At 34.8% G+C, this 25,803-nt stretch overlaps 1 protein-coding gene across 1 annotated transcript in view; it reads right to left on the bottom strand.

The window, feature by feature from the left end:
- CNTNAP4 (contactin associated protein family member 4) overlaps nucleotides 1-25,803 on the bottom strand; it is a 202,251-nt gene that overhangs the window by 50,041 nt on the left and 126,407 nt on the right. Inside the window, exons 4-10 of the mRNA XM_005522734.3 lie at nucleotides 24,027-24,174; nucleotides 18,034-18,237; nucleotides 17,673-17,857; nucleotides 15,601-15,744; nucleotides 13,155-13,416; nucleotides 6,456-6,602; nucleotides 861-1,032 (exon numbers count right to left, since the gene is read on the bottom strand). Of these exons, the coding sequence (XP_005522791.1) occupies nucleotides 861-1,032; nucleotides 6,456-6,602; nucleotides 13,155-13,416; nucleotides 15,601-15,744; nucleotides 17,673-17,857; nucleotides 18,034-18,237; nucleotides 24,027-24,174 (1,262 nt within the window). The remainder of the gene's footprint in view (nucleotides 1-860; nucleotides 1,033-6,455; nucleotides 6,603-13,154; nucleotides 13,417-15,600; nucleotides 15,745-17,672; nucleotides 17,858-18,033; nucleotides 18,238-24,026; nucleotides 24,175-25,803) is intronic.

Raw genomic sequence — 25,803 nt, 5'->3', positions numbered from 1 at the left:
AAGAAATAATTTTTGAAAAATCTTATAATTCAAAAGACAGACTTTTTGAAATCAAAAGGCACTTTATGAGGACTAGAAGTATAGAAAGGAGGAGAGAATTATTCAAAAGCACATCATTCCCCTCGGCTTGCTGTGTCCTTTCAGTACAGCCTTTCACCCAGATCCAAGTAAAACACTTCTGGATTAAAGATAGCATAGCTGTCTCTGACTGCATTCTCTGGAGTCTACAGAATAGAACTTCTCCATCCAGTGACTTTTTGTGCATTTGCTCTCTCTCATCTCAGCAGCCTGTGTTGTTCTGCAAACCCCTCTGCTTTCACTACACTGAAATCCAGAAATGTCCTTCCATCAAGCATTTATGTGGGAATATATACAGTCTTTCCTCCTGTGGAGGGACACTTCAACTAGCCATTGTTTTAGATAGACACTAAATGCAAGTTATGAGATTAGTTCTGACCATGGTCTAAAAGATGACTGCTCACTCACTGTGATGGATACTACCTACTGTGTTTCTGGAGAGGTAGAATATAGGAAACTGCAGTAACTTGTGAAAAACAGTATTTTAAAGGTTGGATGGGACTACAGGTCGCAGGAGTGGATTTGTGTCTGCAGGTTACTTGAAAAGAAAATAAGACATTTAAAATTTTTCAGAAACCTAAAATAATATTAGTCAAAGTTAATTTTATTTGCAGTAAAAGGAAGTCTATTTGCTACATGCTACATATTTTGCATTTATTCTGGACTTCTGAATTCTTACAAAAGAAACAGCACGTCATTTTGTAAGTGATCTGTTCTTTGTCATCAAGTCACTATTAGAACATCGACATGCATAAATTAATGAGTAAACGTTATTTTCTCACCTGTCTGTAATGCCACATAAATCTATCTGAAGATCACTGAAATTGCCAAAACTGTTTTGCTGAATAGAGATCATATCCACTGCTTTGTTACCAATGGAAATAAGTCGCATGCATCCTTGAAAACCACCAAATGAGGTATTACATTCAGAAGTGTTTCCATTGCTAGGACAGCCTGAAAGAAGAATAAAAGAACTGGAGCTGAAAAGAAATATTTTATTGAAAAAAATTATATATTCCAAAAAATAAATTGAATTTTTAAAACCTCTGCATATTTTAAACTTCGTGGTTGGAGGACTTCTGATAAACCATGGTTGTATGACCGAAAAGAAATACATCTCTGCAGTCTTACTGTTTTTAAAGCATATGCAAAACATCACTAAAAATTTTGTTAAAGGATAACCTCAACAAAAGCTCCAAAGCAATGAGTGGAATCAAGGTAGGAAGAGGTTGACTGGGAGACCATATTCCTAGTATGTTAGGTTACAATACAAGGTCAGATGATTTGAAGAAGTTTTAAATCACAATTGAAATCAAATAAGAAAAAAAAAATCAGTTACTAATAACAGTGATTTTACTGTATCAGCTGTTAAGAAGATTTTGTAAAGTATTGAAACTTCTTGTTGCAGACCATCAGTGAGAACTAGGAGAGATGCTGCATTGAACCTGACTCACGGACAAGGAAGAAACAGTCGAAAATGTAAAGATTTTCAAGGACAGTCTTGGTTACAGCAAATATGAAGACGAAGCTGTGGAGTTTATGAGCCACAGAGAAGAAAGAAATAAAACCCCAGAATTATAACCCTGGACTTCAGAAGAGCCAAAATTTTTCTGTTCAGGATCTAATTTTGAGGATACCATTAGGATATGAGGATATGAAGATGCCTTGGAGAGCAAAAGGGCTGGATAGCTTTCAACAAAAAACTCTTCAGAGCAAAAGAGAAGTTCATAGCAATAGAGAAGTCCATAGCAATATTGAAATAATTAAGTGTGGTGCAAGGCCTGCAAACATAAACATGGAGCTCCTGAGTAAGTAAAAACACACAAAAGAGTGGTAGCAGGGACATGCAGGATAGAGAGGAATGCAAAGACATTACCTACACGTCTAGGAATTCAGTTAGGAAACCAAGAGGAGATAAAACTTGCCAAGGAAGCTGAAGTGCAACAGAAAGGTTTCTGTAGGTAAACAGTAAGAAAAGGAAGGCTAAAGAGATTATGGATATTATACATATATTCCATGGGGCAAGTGACTTAATGACAAGGGTCTGGAGAAGCCAGACTTGCTTTCTTCAAGGTCTTTTTCTTCACTAGTACAACTGATTCTTCAGATTCCCATATCCTAGCAGAGTATGAAGAAGTCATGTAATGTCCACAGTAAAGGAACAATGAGCCCAAGGTGCACCTGAGGGTGCTGCAGGAGCTGGTCAATGCCATTTTAACAATTGCCATTGTCATTGTGAATTCATTAACATTTTAATCTTCAAAGGGTCTTGGTAATATGCTAAACTTCTTGATAATTGGAAAAGGCAGATGTTACACCCATCTTCAAGAAACAAGAGGGCAGTTAGTCTAGGGCAGTAGTTAGTTCACTGCCTGGCAAACTCACAAAGCAAAACTTCTTAAAGCCATTTCCAAACATGCTAAGGACAAGAAGCTAACTTTAGCTAACTTTAGCTTCACGGTTAAATCATGCCTGACTTTTTTGTTTTTGCTGAAGTGATGAGCAGTATAGATAAAGGGAGAGCACGGAACATTGCATACCACGACTTTAGCAAAGACTTGATGGTTTTCTAAGGTCTCCCTATCACTAGATTCACCAATATATATGTGGGTGGGATAAGCAGGCAGTTGATGCTGCAAATTGCAGCTGATGAACATTGAGCAGAAGATTATTCAGAGATCAGTAATGACATCTATAATGTCTTGATTAATCAACCTGGATGATGAGACACCATGCACTTTCAGCAAGCCTGCAACTGATACCAAACCAGGGGTAGGGACAAAATGTTGCAGAGCAGGGCTGCAAATCAAAGAGGCCTGGTCAGGAATGCCACAAAATCAATTAAGAGCAAGACGAAGATTTTTAATCTGCGACAGAGTAAGTCCACGCAACAATCCGAACTGGAGGATAACTGTCCAGAGACAGGCCTGAGATCCTAGTGACCATCAACTGGAATATGAGTTGGGGAAGTACTCTTGCAGCATTGAAGGCCAATGACATTCTGGGATGTATTATCAAGAGCATAGTCAGCAAGTCTTGGAAAGTGGTTCATCCTTCTACATGGCAGTGAGGCTCACTACTACTAGTGAGGCCATATAGGGAGTGCTGCTGTTCTCGACTCCCCACTACAGGAAGGACATCAGCATCCTAGAGTGAGGCCAGAGGAAGCTGAATGCAGTTATAAGGAGAGGCTGAGAGATCTGGGCCTACTCAGTCTAAAGAGGAGAAGATAAAGATATCTGATAACATTGCATAGAGAAGATGGAGTAAGACTACTTCCAGCAGTGAATGGTGACAGGACAAGAGGCAAAGGATAAAATAAAAACCTGAAAATTTGGATCATAAGGCATAAGATGCAAGCAACAAGTGTTTTTACTGTGACAGTAAATAATATCAATATAAGAACAGTTTGCCCCAAGAAGTTGTAAGATTTCCATCATCGTAACTGTAAAAGGCCTTGAGTGGTCACATCACTGCACATCTTGATCTAATAAGACTTGTTTAGAACAGAAGCTTAGACTACATACCATTAGGATATCCAGACTGTAAGAATCTAATATTGTGCTTTATCTATTGTCTTACTGATCCTGAAATGCCTTATTCACTGATTGCCAAATAATTAAACATTTGTAGTAAATAAATTAATTGCTTTTATCCTGATTTGATTTAAAACATTTTCATTGAGCAGTTTTTCCCAGTGGCATCTAAACCCTGCACTACAATGCTTAAATGGTTTTTATTCGTCTTTCTTCCAAGGGGTATTATTGTTTCTGCAATGGTGCACAAGGGTCATCCTTTGATCTTAGTCAAACAATACTGCGTTCTGGTTCAGAGCATTTGAAGACCTTCTTGTTTCAGGATGTTAGGAAGCAGTGAGTTTTAAGACACTTTTTTGTTCCAGAGAGCTAATGGGTACTTTTGCTTTCCTGTAAAGACAGTGGAGAAATTTACGATACAGGAAAGCAAAACAACAGTGGAAACTACCAAATATATTCAAATGACTGCGCAACAACATAAATAGTATAGATATATTTTTGAGAAATATAGAACAGAAAATGAATTAAAACTGAAATGTAACAAGTTAATAGACTTTCACTGTGTATAACTGTTCAGGAACCGAACTGTTCAAAATTATTATCATGCTATGTTTACAAACATGTTATCATGTTTCTAAAGGCAAATGTTTATTATCTACTCAGTGTGTTGCTTTAAGAACAACATATATGAGAACTTGCAAAAGTCAAAAAAGAAGCACAGAAAGTTTTCAGCACCACACACAATTTGACAAATCAATTACAAGTGTAACCACACGCTTTACAACATTCTAGAGTTGAACTGTAACATAAATTCTGTAATTTCAGGTGAAAAATATGATGCTCATTTGAAAATGAAATATTCAAGTAAATAAATAAATAAGTGGAAAAAAAAGTAAAGGCCAGAGAAAGCAGGAAAAGTTTACAATTTTTAGACATAGCTATTTTACAAAATGGTGTCTCAGATGTTTTTATTTGTGCTTCTTTTTCAAAAATTGTCTTCTGTTGAGGAGACACAAATACCATTAACATTAACAAATACTATTAATTAAATTGTGTTTCCTTACAATTGTACACTAGATATTAAAGATAAGAAGAAATCCTTTAATAATTAAATTTATATTATGTGCTTATTGCAATATTAAATGATCTCACTTTCCCTTATTGTTGCAGTGAGTTATTATTACAAAAACTGAGAGCGGTTATAGATCCTTGATGATGGCATGACTAGAAATTGTGCTGACATACACTAAAATATTTTCATGTTTATTACACATTTTCCTAGTTAAGCATACACATTTCCTACATAATTTGTATTCATTAAAACAAGTAAACAAATCACCATGTCCCCAGGACATGTCCCCTGAAAGGCTGATACTCATACTTTAGCAAACAGCACAAACACAGTAAATATTCATATAAACTTGGAAAGAAAGTAAAAATGCATTGTCTGCATTTTGACAGTGGTATATTACATAAAAAATTAATAAAGAGTTTTCTAAACTCAGAAAACCACTTCTAGCATTCCCTAACTTTGTATGAGAGGTATGAGCTGCAGATTTCAGGGATAAGGCTGAGATCAGAGAATCTGGGGGGTGGCTATGCAATTGGTACTTTCAGGGTTCCTGGAATTATTTTGTCCTCTCCACACCACAGAACAGAAATGGAAGTGCCCTTGTACAACTTAATTAAATATGCTGCTTTTTGTAACTGCCCACATCCCTTCTGAACTGTTCATCTGTGCCATCAACCCTGCAATGATAAAAATAACCTAATCAGAGATCTGGGAATCCGAACCAACATAGAAGGGTTATTCAAGACTAATAATTTGCATCATTCTTTGATTTTGCTGATTATTAGTCAAGTCAAGAGGTAATTTTAGTAGAATAGGGTAGATGCCAGATGGGATAATTCGTGTGAATGCTCATGTAGCATAAGAGTATGCCTGTGAGCATAAAATTTATTTTAAACTTACTGTTTCCAAGGAAGTGATCTGTGGACAATGACTGGGTCCATACTCATTTAGTGCTCTGTATACAGCTCCTCAGTTCTTAGTTTTCTCAGAAATTTGAGAATTATTAATAAATAATGAATAACTTAATAATTCAACCATTAATGTTTAAAAGAGAGGAAGCATTAGGCTAATTACATACTCAGGTAATGTTTATCATTGCTATTATGCACTCTATTCACAAAAAATTATATGAATAACAGAACAACTTGTTCTACTTTATCAGTAACAATACATGCTACTAATGACATAGTCTCTTGATGATAGATGACTGTTCATACTCCTAGAGAAATGAAGACATACATATATATATATATATATATATATGTTTTAGGCAGAAATTATATTCCTCAGATAGTTAGGTATAACAATAGAAAAGTTATACCACTGTGGTTAAAAATAAATAAATAAAAAGGTCCATGTATCACACAAAGAGGGTATTTACACAGGTAAGCATACACTTAAGGTGAAAACTTGAAGTAATTCCAGTGGAAGTGTCTCCAAAATGTTCATTTTGCAGAACATTAAGTCTGCAGCAAGAGAAACCTTTGCATGTCTGTTTGATTTCTAGCCAGACTATATTCAATTACCAGAACATGATACAAGTCATGACAGTCTTAAATGTGATCAAGGATTCAGGGTGGTGTTTTAGTCTACCAACACGGTAAATTTTGAAGGAAACTGAAACTAAAAACATCAAAACAGTGCCTGAACCAAGCTGGGCAAAGAAGACTTGAAGCAAGCCAAACAATTATTTTAATTTGATTAGATATTTCAGGAAAAACTGATGTGTAACTGCTGGACACTGCCATTATAAACAAACAACATTTCACCTCCAAAGTAGAACACATCTGAATAAATCTGCAGAGGTATGAAGGCATGAGCAGATGAAGTCACATCATTGTCCACTCTTAAACTGATACGATTCCTTTTGATAGAGAGAGATACAGAATGCCACTGGCCATTATTTAATCCAGCACCTGAAAGAAAAATAAAACCCCCAAAATTAGTATAACCTTCCACTTATTGTTATATTATCTAAATGTTTTAGAGGTAAAAGGAGAAGGAACCAGGAGAGCAATCATAGGCCACACAAAATCTCCAATGGGAAAGAAATGAAAAAGAACTTTATTAGCAAAAGCATCTTTTGTGAAGACAGAATCTTGCTTCACATTTGATAAATAAAAAATAAAGGTACTTCAGTGAGTAAGTCTTAATTGTAGTAGTATTGTTGTAGCCTAATTATCTGTAATATATCTATTTAATGTAATGACTGTGAAGAGTATCCTCCCAATCCAAAGAAGTTATCATTAAAACATCATAGTAATAGTTGATACAGTATTTAACACATAATGCATATTTATATTAGACTGTTACAAAGGATTCATTCATATTCTAAAATAAAGAATAGTCATTATATTACAGTATGGCAAAATAGCAAAACACTGTAGAGGCTAAAATCTTCAGTAATCATCATGTCAATGTCACAAGACAATTTTGCTTTCAGCTGATTCCTTTATTGGACATGCATGGGAAAATACTTTGATAGTTTAGCAATGACTACAAATTTCCATTACCTCTGGCTGTGTAGGTGATAGCTGCCACAAAGCAATAAACCTATAGCCCTGATTCTCGAAAGCACTTATGTATACATAAATAAATTCTACATAGGGCAGCATGTAATCTCATTATCTTTAACAAGTCCTTAGTCAATCTTAGTTCTTGAGTGTTCTTCAGAACAGAGGTACTTCTTTCAGTGAAGAACAAAGAATACAACCTTTAAATTAGTCAAAGCTTTTACTTGACTGCAGAGTGACTATAATTTGTGATCTGTGATTTCTCTGTTGAAATGTCATGTATTTATGTACTCCTCTCTAGAACATGTTGTATATGCTGCAGTATCAGTCCATGAGTTAAGAGACTTATTCAAACAGAAAGAAAAGAAATAGAAAGATAAATAGATTCAAATAGCTAAATTATAGCATAACTAGGACTTATAGATTGTTGACTACAATAATCTAAATATGAGGTTGCTATACAATGAAGAGATAAACCCTAGAAGGACATTGCAAACTCAGATGAACTATCACCTAGATAATATCTCCAGTATATTTAAGATAAATAAAGATTAGTTCTATATACCTTTTCTCTAATTTTTTCTTTACTTCAATCAGAGTATTTATTACGGAACACATTACAAGAAATCCTAAACATTTTGCTTTAGCCCCAGGCTCTCACAGGTAGGTCAAATGATTGAAGTTCTCCTCAGTCACATCTCTCTAATACATTATCTTTTCCTTTATAAATCAAAGAATCATAGAATCATATAGCATTTTGGGCTGCAAGTGACCTTTAAAAAACAATTAGATCAATCTTCTTCTTTGCATGGACCTTTTTTACTAGATCAGGTTGCCAAAACCCCCATACAATATAACCTTGAACATTTCCAGGAGTGGACATGTAAATATAACATGTTTCACTTTAGAATTATTATCTCTGCTCTTTATTCCTTGGGGGAAAAAAGAATAAAAATCTTTATTATAGGCCTTCTCTTAAGTATTGAAAGGCCATAATAAGGTCTCCCTAAAGCTTTTTCTCTTCCCAGGCTGAACAATACTGACTCTCTGAGCCTGTCTTCGTGGAGATGTGCTCCAGCCCTCTGATTATTTTCATGGCCCTACTCCAGTCTCCCTCTAGCAGGACAATGTTTTTCTTGTGTTGGGGACCCTAGAGCTTGAAGCATTGAGGTCTCATCTACCAGCACCCCCAAGCTCTTCTTGGCAGGCCTGCTCTCAATTCCTTCCTCCCCCAGTCTGTACTGATACTGGGGGGCACTAAAAACCAGGTCCACAAACTTGCATTTGGCTTAGTTGAGCTTCATGAGTTTCACATGGGCCAATCTTCAAGTCTATCAAGCACCCTCCATTTTCATATCTATCAAGGATTGCATTCCTTCCCTAACACAAATCAACTGCACCATTCAGGTTGGTGTCATCAGCTAACTTGCTGAGGATACACTTGATCTCACTACCTATGTCATTACTGAAAACATTAAATCCAGCAATAAACTCTGTCACTTTATTTTAATTGTTACAAGGATAACTGCTTTTAAGTTTTATTTGTGCATCCTGCTTCAGTAGCTTCTTGTTCTGGTGGGTAAACCATATTCCAAACCTTGCAATATTTGACTGTGAAGGTAGGTAAGAGTCTGTCCTAACATATAAAGACTGGTATTTCAGACCATCAGAAGTTTTGGTCACTAGAAAATTAATAATATGAATTTTGCACTTTTTGGTTTGTTGATTGTAATTCACCTTACCGTCCTACTATATAATTTTGGAACATATATTTTATCTCCCCTTTTTAGAGGCTGGCATGATTAGAGATATTCAACAATGTTAATGTAGCTGAAGACTTCCTAGAAATCTCTTTTATTAAGTCTGAGAATTAAGGAATGCCATTGTGGGAGCACAAGACACTCTGAAGAAAACTGTTCATTTTAGCCCTTGAATTGAGAACCTTGACTAAATTCACATTTGCTTGTATGGAGCTTGTGTTGGAGTAGTATACCATCTAAGTGGAAGAGGCCAGTGGACTACTAACATCTACATCCCATCTGAAACTCATATTGTCAGCTGCTGTACTATGAGTTAGAAGAACACTTAACCAGAAACAAGTAGGAAAAACAAAGCAATTTATTTTTTTAATATATAATAAGGTAGCTATTAAACAAGATGTCCATTTATCCTCATTAGTTCCATTAAATCTAAGTATTAAAATAGGGTCTATGCGACGTCTTGCAGAACAATGATACCCGACCTCAGGAACACATTTATAAAATACAGTGTATATAAATTATTAGGAGATCAGTGAGAAACAAAAAAAAAAAAAAAAGTTTAGAGGATTAGTCTGAAGTATAACAATGAAATCCCATTATTAATAACATCACTTAATTAAAAGCTGCATGGAAATTAAAAGCTGCATAGAAATAGAGGGTCACAGAAGAAACCAAGTAATAAGATCTAAAATTTACACATATTGTAATTCAATTTGGTCTCATAATTCAAAACAAATTAACTTAGTGTTGATCTCTCTTTTTTCAAATCAATGTTATTTCTTTGTGAATATTTGATGTACCACTTGCAAAAGAGGCTACAAATGAAAAACCTTAAGCAACCATTCTGCAAAAGAAAGAATTTACAGAACTTACTATAACATAATTACTTATGAATTAGCATGCCATTCTCCTTGGTTTTATATGGTTAAAGAAATTCTTAAAATACACAGGATAATTAATTTAAGACTTACGCATAAAGAAATATGCTCGGATTTAATTATCAAATATTATGTGTGTGTGCGTGTGTGTGTGTGTGTGTGCGCGCGCGCACGCGTACGTGTCAAAGCCAGGTCATAAGTCCTTGCCTATAGGGGAGCAAATCTTCTGTCCAACCATCCATAATTTAATTACTCAATCTCCAAATGCAGACTTGAATTGCTCCAGTGATTGCTACAACAAACACTTCAAAAACTAAAGGAAAAGTTTCCCATATGGTTTTGTTAGATAAATTCCTTCTCAGAAGAAAATAAGATGATTTTGCTGTAGCTTTTGCCTTCACAAAGACAAACACAACTCCTCCTGTTAGACTTTATGAACAGAAAGCTTAACCTAGCATGAGAGCATTAAATTCTGTTTCAGAATAGAATGTAAAGATTTATTTTGGGATGCTTACACTAATATTTTACCTATTCCATTGCAGCTTTGAAAGTGAATAAATTGCAGCATGTGCAAGTCTACCTACAGCTGTTAAAAGTGCCACCACCATCAGCCAGTCTGTTAAAATGACAGTGCATGGCAACAGTTTTTTAACATACATCACCTAATTGAACAGCAATTGAAACAACTCCTAAAAAGCCAAATTCATCACTGCTAACTACATACCACTGACATTCTTACTAAGAAATTGACATTTTCAAATGGTAAGCCTAGGGAAATCTCTTGTCATTAAAGTGGTACTCTTTGTGCATCAGTTATTTTAGATAATAATAAATAGAAAGGGCTGTTCCCATTATCACCCACAGGAACAGGATCAAAGTATTTATGTAAATTTCAACATTATCTGTGGTCGTTAGAGGCTTATAGTCTTTTCCTGAGTTAAAATAATCAACGGTTTAAAACTTTACTTGTAATCATTATGCACCTGTAGAAACATAATGAACTTGGCAGTTTCTTCTCTATCTGCCTTCCCTTCCCTTCCCTTCCCTTCCCTTCCCTTCCCTTCCCTTCCCTTGCCTTCCCTTCCCTTCCCTTCCCTTCCCTTCCCTTCCCTTCCCTTCCCTTCCCTTCCCTTCCCTTCCCTTCCCTTCCCTTCCCTTCCCTTCCCTTCCCTTCCCTTCCCTTCCCGCACCTTCCCTTCCCTTCCCGCACCTTCCCGCACCTTCCCTTCCCTTCCCTTCCCGCACCTTCCCGCACCTTCCCTTCCCTTCCCGCACCTTCCCTTCCCGCACCTTCCCTTCCCGCACCTTCCCTTCCCTTCCCGCACCTTCCCTTCCCGCACCTTCCCTTCCCTTCCCGCACCTTCCCTTCCCTTCCTGCACCTTCCCTTCCCTTCCCGCACCTTCCCTTCCCTTCCCGCACCTTCCCTTCCCGCACCTTCCCGCACCTTCCCTTCCCGCACCTTCCCGCACCTTCCCCTTCCCCTTCCCCTTTCCTTCCCACACCTTCCCCTCCTCCTTTACCCTACAAGGACATTTTCATTTATTAAGAGCCAATAAAATCAAGAATCAATATAAAAGAAACAGGAGCATAGGATGATGATTAAGGAGACCTCATACTCAAATCCTGTGGTTGTTTCTTTGTCCTTCTTGGTTCTGCTTTGCTCACTCTGTCTGCCTTATGCTGCCTAATAAATTTTGAGAACAATTTAGATCAGTTCATTCTTATTTTGTCTTTATACTGATTATAAGTCGTTTGGGGATTTCTCACTTGTTTATCATTACATACCTGGAACTAACTTGGCTTCTTTTATACTGATAATATTCTGCTTTGTGAATATGAAATGGAAAATATATGCTTGTGTATGGGTTGAAATAAATCAAAGATCAAGTGATGTTTTGGATATCATAAATGAGTTTTTGCATCCAAATTCACCATTGCTTCTACAATATATTCTTCCAGTTATTGGACTCTGGTCATCTTTATCCATACAGACACCACTCCAACCCCAGCCTCAATTTCCTCATACTCATATATTCCTTGTAACCCCTTTTATCCACCTAATCTCTATCGTGCAGTTTTTCCTGTCTTGGAACTCAGCATATCATATCACATCATATAATCCATCTACAAGGGCAGAATTTAATTTGTTTGCATAAATAATGAGAAGCTCTAGGTAGCTGTGATACATGAACTGCCAGAGAATACTACAATACTGATGAAGTGCTGCTAGGTGATGGTGATGATATTATTATATGGGATGTTACAGGATCTCAGCATTTTATAAAAAGTCTTCAAAGGTGGAGATGATGTTTTTCTGTCCCGGTCTCATATTTCCTGAAAGATGGAGATTCCTGACTGGGACAATAGTCTTGTTCTCACATCAAGTGCCAAGAGCAGTCAGGAAAACTGAGGAGACTCTTTGTGAAAGAGTCCCATTCCTGCCAGGCAGAGAGAAAGTTAAAATTGGAATCTACTTAGAATCCCAACTGAGTACTCTCTAACATGACTGTGTATCACTATAGTTGCTTCATCCTTTTGTCTTGACATATTCGTTTGCCAGGGGTAAAATTACTCATTAGAGGACTAGAAGGTACTAACATTCTGAAAATCTGTTTTACCCTGTGGGATGCCTAGCAGTGCACTACCAAAACTAGATGATCTAGTCTTAATTCAGTACTTAAATACAAAAGTGACCCTTTAGCTCTCAGGTATTCATTTTCCTCAAGTCCCTTTTTTTTTTTAATCTTTACCATAGACTCAAACTTGCCCCAGTTTTCTGAAATACAGTCTGGTATTGGACATCCACTGTCCCTGTTTAATGGACATCTCTGCAATTGAAAACTCTAGAAAATAATAGATGCCATATTTATAGTGATGCACAACTTTAAAAAAAATTAGTTTCTTAATACCTTTTGAAAGTACTGACAAATGGTGAAAAACATCTTAATGGCTTAGCTTGACACAGTAAGAGACTAAATTTCTTACACTTCACAAGTGAAAAAGCTGCTTAGATTTCCCAGGTTATACTCATGAGCTGTACATATTGTATGCATGTTAAGCTAAGGACTCAATTTTTCAGTCTATATTACTGCAAGTAATTTCTGCTCACTCACGAGGAAAAAAAGAATAGGTATGTTTGTGGAAAAAGAAAGCATTTAGAAATAATTGGGTGTAAAATTCCCACAAGTAAAGCACAGCTGCACACAAACTAATCATAAAAATAAGTCAAGAAAGCAAGTACTAAGTAAATAAGATTTAATTTTTTTTTTTCTTTCATGCAGAGAAACCTTGGAATTTTTTTCTTCATTTTTGTTACCTGCAGCAATGTCACTCATTACTCTTCCTGTTTTATGAAGATTGATTTTGACTCTGCCATCACTCAAATATAAGAGGAATCCACCTGAAGACTGGTGCAGTTTACTGGATAATAGAAGTCCTTCCTTGTTCCAAGTGCGAAACTGAAAACTGACAAATACTTCATCTTGCTCTGATGTGCCTGGCAGTGCCAGAAAACTGCTGGAGCTCAGAAATGTAACAGGAACCACCTGTGGCTCTAAACACGAGAAAGACATATTGCCCTAGAAAGAAATAAAACAAATATGGCATTAGGAACATGCATGAGAACTTCTCCATGGAAACTGCAGAGTTTCAAAACATGGTGCACAGTACTTGAATGTATTAGTCTAAAAATCAAACACGAACATCACCAATTTGAGAAATGTTAACATAGTTGTCTGACCAGAATAGATTCATCTGCCTGCACAAAGAGTGGCAAGGACCTTTGAGGGAATGACGTAAGATCCTAAATTAGGAGGCTGATTTAATGCTACTTCAGGAGTTAGAAAGACCTGCTTTGTTCCTAGTTTGGCTCAGTCTCAATAAGCATTAGGGACTTGACAAATTCTTCAGTGACAAATAAATGCCATGCCACTGACTGCATGTAAATGCTTACGTAGGTCTAAATGCCTGGATGGAGAGAAAAATGAGCTGGCACTCATTGCTTAAGATGGTGTTAAATTTAAGAAAAAAACAATTTCCAAATTAATGCAATTGGAGATGTTCACCAACTCCAGTATTTGTTTTCATAAACAGAAAAATTCCACATATAAACCCTTGCTACTTAAAAATGCACAACACATACTTCTTAAATTAAGAGGGAATATGTTTTCAAGCAGGCCCATATCAACTAGATGATGAGTTGGATTTATGCACCTAGCATTTATTTTGTGCTTACCTTCCTCTGAAATAACTGTTTCTTAGGCAAACTTGTGGCTGAATTCATTGAGAAACTCTGAGAGTAACCTGCATCTGTACTTGTACTGATTTTTTGTACTGAACTTTTGAGCATACGTAAAATTTGACCACACACTAAGTATTTTAAAATTAATTTTAAAAAAAATACTTACTAGTCCCTGGTGTGGCAAAATATTAAAGTTTATGGGTTTTCATTTTCTTCAAGGAAAATATATAAATAAGTAAAAGCTTTGTCTTATGAACTCAGCTGTATTGAAATGAATAGTCAGCTAAACTGACACATAGTAAAAAGGTATTCATCAGAATAATAAACCTGGTTAAATCCTAAAAGCTGGCCATTTGCAGATGCCACCAGTAAAGCGCCTATTTAACAGGGATTCTTTGGTAACAGAGGTTCTTTCTATAGTATTTACATTATGAAACATCACCTAAATAGTTTTGAAACTAGCACAACAATTTAAAACATTTGACATGAAAATAATTAAATTTCCTATTGCAGATAATTTCATAGATCCCTTTCCACTAGTCCACCCAGAGCCTACTATAACTGCCCATACCCCAGTATTCACAAGCATCATGGAGAGAATAATATGCAGAGGTACCAGCTTAGTTAATTTTGGAATATTTCAGGTGAATTTCACATGAGAAGAGATGCCTCTCGTCCATTTCATCTATGACAGAGAACCAAATTTGATTCTTCATATTCTGAACGGAAATCCAAGTTAAAATATTTGGATCATGAAAGCATTTAATGTTTTTTTAATTATTCTGAGCTGATTTCTATCATGCTTTTGCATTTCCTGCTACTAAATAAGTTTTGTCATGTTGCAAACAGAGATGACCCTTGTACTAGGGGAAAAGAAACCTCAAAACCAACAGGAAAGGACTTAGTAAAATTTCTAGAAAGCCTTTTGTAACACAGAGACATTTTTTTGTTATTGGAACTGTTTCTATAAAAGGTAGAAATTTGGGTAAATGACTGTTGTCCATGTCACAATAAATGCATTAAAACTACCAACCTAAACTACAGGTCTTCAGACAAAGGTCAGTATAAAAACAGAACTTATCTATCAAAATTATAATATTCTGGACAAAGCAAAGTGGATCAGTGTCCTCAGCAATGGAGAACTTTTAAAATGCACTGCTGATGTTATTAGCCAGGAACATATTCTTATTACTCTGGTACAAAGCCAATGATTTGATGGTTTCTCATGCATCTTGTTTCTCATTGACTTTTTTCATCCAGTTAGATAGCACACAACACTGCTATCAGACACAGCTAAGTATCAGCTAAAGACCTCAAGAATAAAATGCATCCTGCCTTTTCTACTAGGGTGAGTCTATACAGCATAAAATGAAAAATAGCCCAACTTGGTAATTACTTAGTTTTTCTTTCATTACCTAACGTAGATTTTACTAGAAATGTGTGCTAACAGATTGAATTTGAAAGTGGTTGTGATCTTTTTCTCTTTTAGTTGTTTATTCTTTCTTAACTATAAATCTCTTACCACAATGTAGATCTGAGATTTATGCCTCCTGGCCAGGTCAATAATGTTCACTCCATTATAATAAATATTTTCAAAACACCCATGAAAGTTCCTGCGTGATAATGTCCCTGATTTTCCAGGCACTGGGATCCCTCCAAAGCTGAGCTTAGAAAGAGAAAAGAAATCAATAATACTATTAAGTAATTTTCTAGGGAAAGAAGTTGACTATACTGTAAGAGCAGAAGTCAGACTGGCCCTATAACGAACCTGCTACTTCTTGTGTATTTCACTGTATCACATCTGCATATTAAAAGAATAGGCTAACAAAAAATTAGGCTATATCAAGTTAGATGTATGTAGGAAATTATTCTGACATTTTGTTTTTTGTTTTTTTTTATTCTTCTGATGTCTCTTTGGAGTGCCTTTAATCAGTTTTCAGGGTCCATTACAGCTGCAAAAGCAATGAGAAGAAGGAAAAGGCCAAGTACATGGAAACTATGCAAAACAGTGTAAAAAGGGAGAAGAAAATTAGCAGCAATTTCTTCAAAAATTTGAGTCTACCTTCTCCATTCTGTGCACACCATAACTACCATAACAGAGAACAAGAGTGCATCAAATTACATTATTCTAGGACAGATTCTAAACTAACTAAAGGAGGTACATTTTTCCTTTAAAAATGCCTAGGCTGTGCAGTTCCTTTGTATGGTGCTGTAAAATTACTTAGTTTCAGAAAAAGATTGGAAGATTTAATAAAAATAAAAACCCATTGAGAGCTACTAAATTCAAGGATATCATTCTGTCTAAATACGTCTCTGCCCTAAGGCAAAAGCTGCTAGAGAGCTGTAAATTATTGTAGAAAAGCATAGCCACAAGGGTGACCTTATTTTCTGCTCTAGTCTATGTTTTAACTGTTGGACACCATCAGAAATAGGATTCCAGTATAAGTGAACATTTGAGCTCACATATTTCAAAGCTATTCTGGACAACATTGTAAAAAAGGTCAGTCTAAACTATTAACATTTTAATTTTTAAATTTTGCTCAATGTTTAAAATAATTTTACCCCAAAAAATCAACCAAAATAAAATTTATCATATTTCATTTTTATTAAATTAAGAAAAATTTAGTCAGAAGTGCAATTATAAACACAGTAGTTCTTTTTTAATGTTTTTATGCTTTCTTTTTACTTGTATTAGCAACATGTACTTCAAGGTACAGTATCTGGATGAGATGAAAATTTAATTTGCAATATTGACTGATATAGTAAAAGATACCTATTTGTCAGCCAGTTATTTTCATTCTCACTTTTTTTTTTAATTAGTACTGTCCTCTGAACTTTGATATTATCATTTACATTCAGAAATTCTGAGCAGATATTTTTGAATTGGAGTAATGCAGACACAGAACAGCATGACATCTCACTCTAAATTGCTTATAAATTGGAATGAGTACAATAAAGTCTGAGGGTTCCAGACATTCTGCTCTATCACTCATTGTCTTATCCAACAAACAGTATAGGGCAAACATGAAGCAGCCAGTCATCACATTACAACTGTGAAATAGTGGTATTTTTAACCATGGGCAGGAAAATTTCGCAGCATATTACACCTACTATTTTTCATTAATCTACTATTTGTACACTCAAGATTTTTTCACAGTACAATTTTCAGATCTAGTAGGGATTTAAGGCTTGCTATAAAACATTTCTAAAATGGTTTTATGATGATATATTGCAATTTTCATCAAGTTTTATATTCATAACATTAATATTCATTAAATAATAGCATTGAGTTGGGTCTCATTCATTATGTTTACAATACTTTTTATCACATTTGCAGCTCTACTGAAACAAAGGTATAAAAATAATGAATTCTGAGATGAAAAAGATGGTCTTTGAAAATACTGAGCTGATAGTCTAGTGGAAGATTTGTACTCCAAGAACAACTCTTTTTCTTTGATTAATTCCCTTAACAGACAGAAAATCCCCAATGTCTTAAGGACTACAAACTTCCTTAAGTTATTTTTCCTTTGCCTGTTTCAGTGCATTTGCATAACAAAGGTAATAAATGTAATAAAGGAAAGGTAATTTTCACACCTCATAATCAAGGTCCAAATAACTGAATTCTCCTTTTGCATGAAAATGATGAGTGTGTTTATCCACTGTAAAGTTTACTTGATTGTTAAAATGCTCAATGAGAACAGAATGCCAGTGTTGATCATCCAAAAGGCTGCCCAGCGTAATATTAACTTGGGCATTAGAAGGATGAGTTTTAGTATCACCTTGAAAGAAGAAAAATAAAAAAACTATTAATTTCATTCAAAAATATAATTATTCAAAAATATACTGCTAGCTTATCATATTTTATACATTAAAATCTACTTAACAGTTTAAAGAGAAGTTTTAGTCAAATAATGCCAAATAAATATATTAGACTTTATGAGACTATAGCTGTTACCTAAATTAATGAGTAGGGACAGCTTCCCTTTAGTTAATTCCATGGTGATGTGGTCTCCATTTTGTCCTTCTCTGTGGAGGAGAATTCCATCACTTTGCATTGTCTTAAACTTCAGAGAAATCACATCTTTCAGTGCATTAATGAGTTTTTTATTAAATGTGTAAATTAGACAACTTTTCCCATCAAAGCCAACCACCTCAGACCCTAGAAGTAAAGAAATGAAAGATAATGTATAATGCTATGTCTAAAAGAAACAGTTGCATGTTACTTCAATATGGTATGAAGTTCCATCACTAACATCTCTAGATCCACTTGTGGACTGTAAATTGTACATTAAGACTTCTGTGCTTTAACGATGATGGTATAACTAGATAATAAAACCATGTGAGAATAGATCTGGCTTCTATTCAAAGGTAAAAGGTAGGTCTTCCTTTCCTTGGAACTATAAAGTACTTTCACCATTTCTGTTTTTACTTGTATTCTTAGGCTAAAAAATCTCTATTAATTTATTCACAATTCATTCCAATGAACAAAATCAAGATTAAAAAAAAAACAAAAACAAGGCTGCTGTTGACCTTCAGGAAGGGAAGGGAATAGGGCTAAATGATTTTTTACCAATAATAAAAAAGAATATCCATCAAAATCAGTAGAGATTGAACAAGACACACACACACACACACAAAGGAACTGATAACACTATAGATAGCTCCTAGAGTATTCACAGTTCATATGTAATGAAGAAAAAAGTTAACCTTGAAAAATACATTTTTGAAGTGAATGAAGATGTAAAGGACACTCAATAAAATATGTTGTTTTTCAGATGACTGGTTAACTTCTTGCAAGTCAAGGGAAACCCATTATCTATTTACTAACTTTATGTAATTTCACTAAAATATTTCTCCATATGGTCAGCATGAAATGAAATTAATTCAAATTCACTCTTATACTTTAGGTTAGTAATTTATATTCCATTTTCAAAAAGCTCTTGTGAAGTCAATGCCATTGTATTTTTAAATGTAATTTCTTGATTTTCTTTATATCTTGATAATGAAGAATTCATTTATCAAAAGTACAATGAATAAATATGACATTCTACCTAAGTAGAATCATAGATTAACTATTTTACTTCATTTTGTCATTGAATGAATGTGGACAGCAAAACTGTGAATTAATATTGAATTAAAACAATGAATGTGATGTAGAATAGCTTCAATAAAGACTTCAATAAGACCACTTGTACATTTATATACATCTACCAAACCAGCTAACTAGATATATTCTTAGTAGGCAATAACAGTAGGATTGGGAACACACTCCTCTTATTAGTTACTGGGACAAGAACATAAAAAACATTAACATGGCTCTCCAAAATCTCTTACACTATTCTACAGCACTAGTTCCTAAGAAGCAAAATCTGCTATGTCTAAATTTTAAAAATAAACAAAATTAAATTTTGTCCCTGCCCTCACCCCATGAATTAATGAAGATTGTGAAAGGGTTGCAGATGGCAATCAAATTTTTTATAACATTTCTCACACAGGTCTTGTCTTCAGCATCCATGCATTAGCCCTAGAAATATATTTAAAGGGTTGCAAGAAAGACAGCTTGGGTGTCCTGCAGGCTTGTAAGGATAAATAGGCTCTGGGCACATATCCAGGGTAGCATAAGACTTTCCTCACGTATTTACCAACTACTTGCCACTTCTAGTAGCTGCTGGACTTCAAAATCCCTCTACATGGATTTTCTCTACTGTTGTAAAAAGGAAAAAGAAACAAACAGGTGGACTTGTTTTATGAGCACTCATCTTTTGTTTCCACAATCTGCAACATGTCTTCCTTAAATTAATGTGATGTAAATCCTTAGTTCACTTAGTACACTTGGTGAAAATATCTTTGAAAATCACTAAATGCCCCTGAGAAACTGGAAATTCTGGAAGTCTCACATACCACAGGACCAAGAATCCTAGTGATCCTGAGCAAAAGTTTTAGCTGAAATATCTTTGATTTTTTTTTTTTTTTTTAAATCTTTATATCAATTGAAATCAATGCTCATGTTCTATAAGGAAAAAATATAAAAGCAAAAAAAAACTTAAACCAATGCAAACCAACAGGCCATTATTCCAGTTATGAAGAGGATATGAAGTCTTTTTTGGACTGATGTAACTGTGATGTTGACTTTAAACATTTCAGCCAGGAAGGAAATGCTGTAATAGCCTCAATACAGTTAGAAGTGATAGAGAACAGTGCAAAAGGGTTTGTGCAGTATCTGCAGTGCTTACTGTTAGGTATCATAACATACATATCTAACAATTTGTAACATACATTATATATTTATTTTCCAGTTCTACAATTTAATATATTTTTAATTTTCATATTTAAACCTTTCTTTCTGCCCACCATGTCAAAAAAATCCCTACATTTTTGTTTCTTTGTTTTGTATTTTTCAGACTACTGGTTTTCAGAAGATGAAATAAGAGAGTATTGTAAAGAGTGGAAATTTTAAGCTCAACACATTTCTAAGATCTCTTTTTTTTTTTAGTGTCATGACAAAGCTTAACCTGAACTGTTTTACATGGCTTAATTGTCAAAATGTGGCATTTCAGGAACAAGATGCAGGAAATGTCAGTAGTGATTCCTTCTTCTCTTTTGTACACGCTAAAAAGAAAGAACTATCAGGCAGAGGCTTCCGACAGATTTTGGGCTGAGGCTCAGCACAGAGTATTTGCAGTGTAGTCAAGGCACAAGCAGATGTTTTATCAGTTCACATAAAGGCAGGTGAAACACCTTGAGGTAGAAAACCGACCCTCCCTTCCTCCCTGCCTGCCTCCCTGCCTTCCTTCCTGCCTGCCTTCCTTCCTGCCTGCCTTCCTTCCTGCCTGCCTTCTTTCCTGCCTGCCTTCCTGCCTGCCTGCCTTTCTTCCTTCCTTCCTTCCTGCCTGCCTCCCCCCCGTCCCCTGCCTCCCTCCCTCCTCCTTCCCTCCCCACTTCCTTTCCTCCCTTCCATTTTTTTAAATGAATATAGAACATGAGTGAAGATAACAAGGAACATTGCAGAGACAGTAGAGTGAGGAGGGAGAACTCAATGGAAAAAAAAAAAACTGCAGGGGAACTCTTCTAACATTTCCCATAACTGACTATAGTCCATAACTGACTACCCTTATTTGGCCTTTCTACTCCATAAATGCTGAGGCAAAAATGGAAGGACTTGCCTGGATGCATACTTTACAGACATCTAAATGTGACAGTCCTTGATTTAAACAGTATATAGAAGAAAAGGAGTTGCATGTAAAAAAAATTTTAAAAAAATAAAAAATAAAAAAGGAAAACAAAACCCACAATAATCTGCTACATCCTACAGGAAAATATCATGAGTATTACCAAGCCTCACTGAGGCTGTAATTAAAGGGGAAACAATATTTTTGAGAATACTAGGCAAAGTTATTCAGAGTAGGCATTTGACTGGAAGCAGATTTTGAAATACTGTCAAAATTTGCCCTGTAAGTATGACTTCACTGAGATAGTAATGACTTCTTTAGGACACAGAGACATGCATTTCTTCACATCACTTTATGGAGCAGAAAGATCTACTTCCCGTATTCTGTATTCTTGGAAGTTTAGTTCTAGTTGTGTAAAGACTGAAGAATAAAATTAGTGCACTTGAATACAGAACACAGTTCACATACTTGATGGTAAATGAAAAGAGAGTTTACTCTTAAAATCTAATACCCAGTGAGAGCTCCCTGAAGGAAAGGATGAGAAAATGGGACATGTAAAACATGTGACTCAAAGCTAAAGTAGATATTATTGGCATTTCTGCTTTCCTTTTTTTCTGGTCCTCCTTTAAGAAGTACACAGTCATTCAAAAAGAGCCAGGCATAAATATTGTAATAATAACTACACGTCCTCTTTGTGTCCGATAAATGGATAAAAAGATTTGAGAGAAAGAATTAAACTTTTGTATTTTTAAATATTTTTAAAAACTATAAATCTATAATCGCCTGGTTTGTCTTCAATGGCAATCACTGAATTTAGCTAGTAGAAGCACTTGGTAACCAGTAGATGTTCAAAATAAATACAGAGATGATAAGAGGCCTGCAAATCTTTTGGAATGATAGTATTTATAGGATAGGGAAAATAAGCATTTCTACAACACCCAATATCACTAATTCACAAAAAATCTTAACCAGCTTAAAAAAAAAAAAACAAACTTTTTTTTTGACAACGTCTTGTTTTTCACATACTGCATTATAGTAAATATTGGATGAAGTAGATAATCTTTTTAATTTCCTCATCTTAGAGGATAACTATAGATGATTTACTTCCATAAGCTATAGGATAAATTTTGTGCCCGGTATGTAAAATGCAAAAAAAATATAATCTTCATCAAAAACAGTTAATGGCTACCCAAAAATATTTTAATTTCATAACTGCTTATTCTAAATGTTTTCTTTTTTCATTTGCATGGATATTTTCTTTATTTATCCTTTAGACTCATAGAGTTTTCCACTGCTGGGCAATAGGCATGACACAGAAGACAGACATAATATGAACCTTGCAAGTTGTGACAGAGAAAATTATGATAGTGAATGTAAATAATTAAAATCTGGATTTTTAAGAGCAAAACTGAGCAAGGATTTAAATATTATCATGCTCAAGGCAAAGAACGGTGAAGAAGCAAAGTTGGTGACTATCAATGAATTTTAAAATTAAGCTTAAAGAGAAAAAAGACAATTCTCCCATCATGTTCCACAGAAATCAGGCCTCAAATGGAAGACTCAGATGAGATTTTAGCTGGGAATGATAAATTCATCTGTTCAGTCTCCATCTTTAAATTTTGGTTGTTCTGGTACTTAAAAGAGTTGAGGGTAAGTTGAATCATGGTAATATTTCTCATTTAGTCAAGTTTTCAAGGTCATTTTCTCAGATTGCTCTAGGAGTCATAAGTCATGTTCCCAGTCTCAAGGCAGCTGTCACAGGAATTTTGTGTGAGCCTTTCAGGCCCTTCTCCTGGCATGAGACGTCTGTTTTCTGGAATGGGGAAGTTTATCTGATTTCTCAGGTGCCTTAACCTCCTGCATCCAGGTTTAAATTTTCAATATCCTTAGTTCATTACCTTTTACCAATTTTACAAAGTCAAGTTTAAGACAGAAAGCCCAGAGATATGTTTCCCTGATATACACTTTAAGTCAGATACAAATGCATGGCAATAGAAAACAGATATATGGAGACCAACCAAAAGAGATCAACCATACAAAGTATGGAAGTCGAAAAAAAACCCCAAAACAACAAAGAACAGATCAAAGTATGCACAAAAAACAATTAAAGAAGTTGCTTAAAATAAATTCTGTTTAAGATGTGAATACTAAAAAGCAGTAAAAATCTTACTGAGAGGAATTTTTTAAAAAAAATATCCAGGGATGAGAAACTGTAACAGGAAGATGTCAGGAATATTCACACTGTCCAGCAGATCAATAAAACCACAACACTTACACAATCTCCTTCCAAAGGCTTTTATGTCAGTTATTAAGGGCACAAAAGCTATTCTAAAAGTATCCCTTAAATACATAAAAACTTCAAAGTGTCCTTCAATTTTTTATTTGCAGATGCATCTAGTTGTACTCTTACTGGCTCAGGATCAAGACCACATAGATTTAAAACTGTAAACATTTCCCATATTTTGGCCTTCAGATAGATAGAAAGTATACCATGTTAAGATGCAATTTTTAGGACTATGGAAAAAAAAAAAAAAGAGTTTGCATTAAATCAGTTATTGGATTATGTCCACACCATTCATTCCAATACAGAAAGGACTGGAAAATAAGCAGCACATATTGATGGTTGATGTAGAAATAGTGAAGTATGAACATAAACTTATTAAATCAGTTTTATTTGAGATTAAATTTAATCTTAGAAATCTACTTTCAAATGCTATTTAGGTAGGAAAAGACATTGATGAAGATTCATTTCATTTAGCTGAGTCAGAAATAAACTTACTATATGTGCATCCATACACTTCAATGCGCATTCCAATTCTGCCATTTGGATTCCAGTCCAAAGGTACGAAACGGAGAAATCTTGCTTTAATAGAATGCTGAAGCTTATAGTACACGACACTGTCTGCATTTGTGTTTCCAGAAAAGGCCTAGAAAAAACGAAAAAGAAATCAGCCACATCCACATTGAATAGAGAAATACATGGAAGCATCCACAGTGATCCAAAAGATCAGCATCTTTTCATTTTATATATTTTATTTCCATTTCATCTGGCAAATAGTCAAGCACAGGAATAAAATGCAATTGTCAGTGAATTTCATAGGAACATCTGATGAATCAGTCTTGACTATTCTTTTGGATAAGGTGTTTACTCATCTGTGTATTTAGTGCTTTTGCTCCACTCAGCACAGTATTTAACAACTTCTAAAATTTCAGTGAACAAACCCTGCAAACACAAACATTCCTGTCAAAAAACATGTAGAATATCCTCACATTTCATGGCTCTATCTAATACTTTAGCATAAGAAAACAGAGTGATGTCTACAAATTCCTTCTACTGAAAGATTAAATGGATTTCATTTAATTTAATGTTTAATTTAATTTAATTTAATTTCATTTAACACATTTAATGTGTTTCAGTGTCCTGTTAAAAAAAGGAAAATCTTTATTTCAATTTTTACCAAGGTGAAAGAAGTAAACTTTTTTTGCAGTATTTAACTGATAAAATTACTTTCCCTTTTTCTTACATAAAGAAAACAAAAAGACAAAGAAATGTAAAGAAGTTTTAAAAAAGAGTTGTAATAATAAACTTTAGCATACAAAAAACTGGAGAATATATTCTGATTTCTCTGGGGTGGTGTTTTTTTGTCATTACATTTTTATGGTATGTGAAGCAGAAAGAATTTGTTCAGACATTTTGAATCCAAGTATCTGACAGCTCTCTGAAATATTTAGATGAGCAGTATTTAAAAGATTACACATTTCTGGCTGTATGAACAGTGCTGTTACCATAGCTATAAGCCACAGATGTTGCAACTGGAGGTGTACATAGCAACCAACATCTTTAGGTATGTAGCTTTTCTTTCCATAAGTTTTAGAAACAGAGATGAGCTTCACTTTATTTATTCACTCATTATTTATCTTTCTGTACACAGATCTTTGCACCTTCTCTCTTCTGTACCAGTAAAATTTCAATAAATTCTAATCTCTGAATTTTCAAAGGAAAAAAAAAAAATAAATAAAAAGTCCCCAACCAAACCAACTAACCAATTGAAACAAAAACCAGATCATTTAGTGACTTGGCTTGTTGAAGCTAACCTGTTAGGCTAGCAATAAGCAATGAGAGCTAGTGACTTTGAATGTCCACTTTCAGCTCCATGCTTTGTAATTCCACTAACACAGCATGTAAAGGTTGAAATATATTATAACAAAAATCAGAGATGACCTACTATTTGGAGGGTGAGACCCTTCCAGACCTCTTGTCCCTTCAAATCCAAATTGTTGTCTGTAACAAATATAACTGTCCATGAAAGTGACAATTAGTTTGTTGACTGAACCACGCCCCAGAAGTTTAAGTACTGTGAGCAAATGAAGTGTTCAGTTAGGATTTAAATTTTTGCAAAATTGTTTTTGGACAGCAGCCACCTCATAAAAATTCATTTTAGTTTTGTAAACAGAGTGTATATGACTTGATTTTTATATTTTTTTTAATGTAGGGTATATTTAAACCACGTGGTCTTAATTTAAAATTTGGGTTCTGGCTTCAACAATAACCTGAA

This window comes from Pseudopodoces humilis, chromosome 4 (genome assembly GCF_049639895.1).
Source record: "Pseudopodoces humilis isolate 2021_Gansu_Grassland_sample_001 chromosome 4, ASM4963989v1, whole genome shotgun sequence".
Taxonomy (NCBI): domain Eukaryota; kingdom Metazoa; phylum Chordata; class Aves; order Passeriformes; family Paridae; genus Pseudopodoces; species Pseudopodoces humilis.
This window is presented reverse-complemented; position numbering and strand designations above follow the sequence as displayed.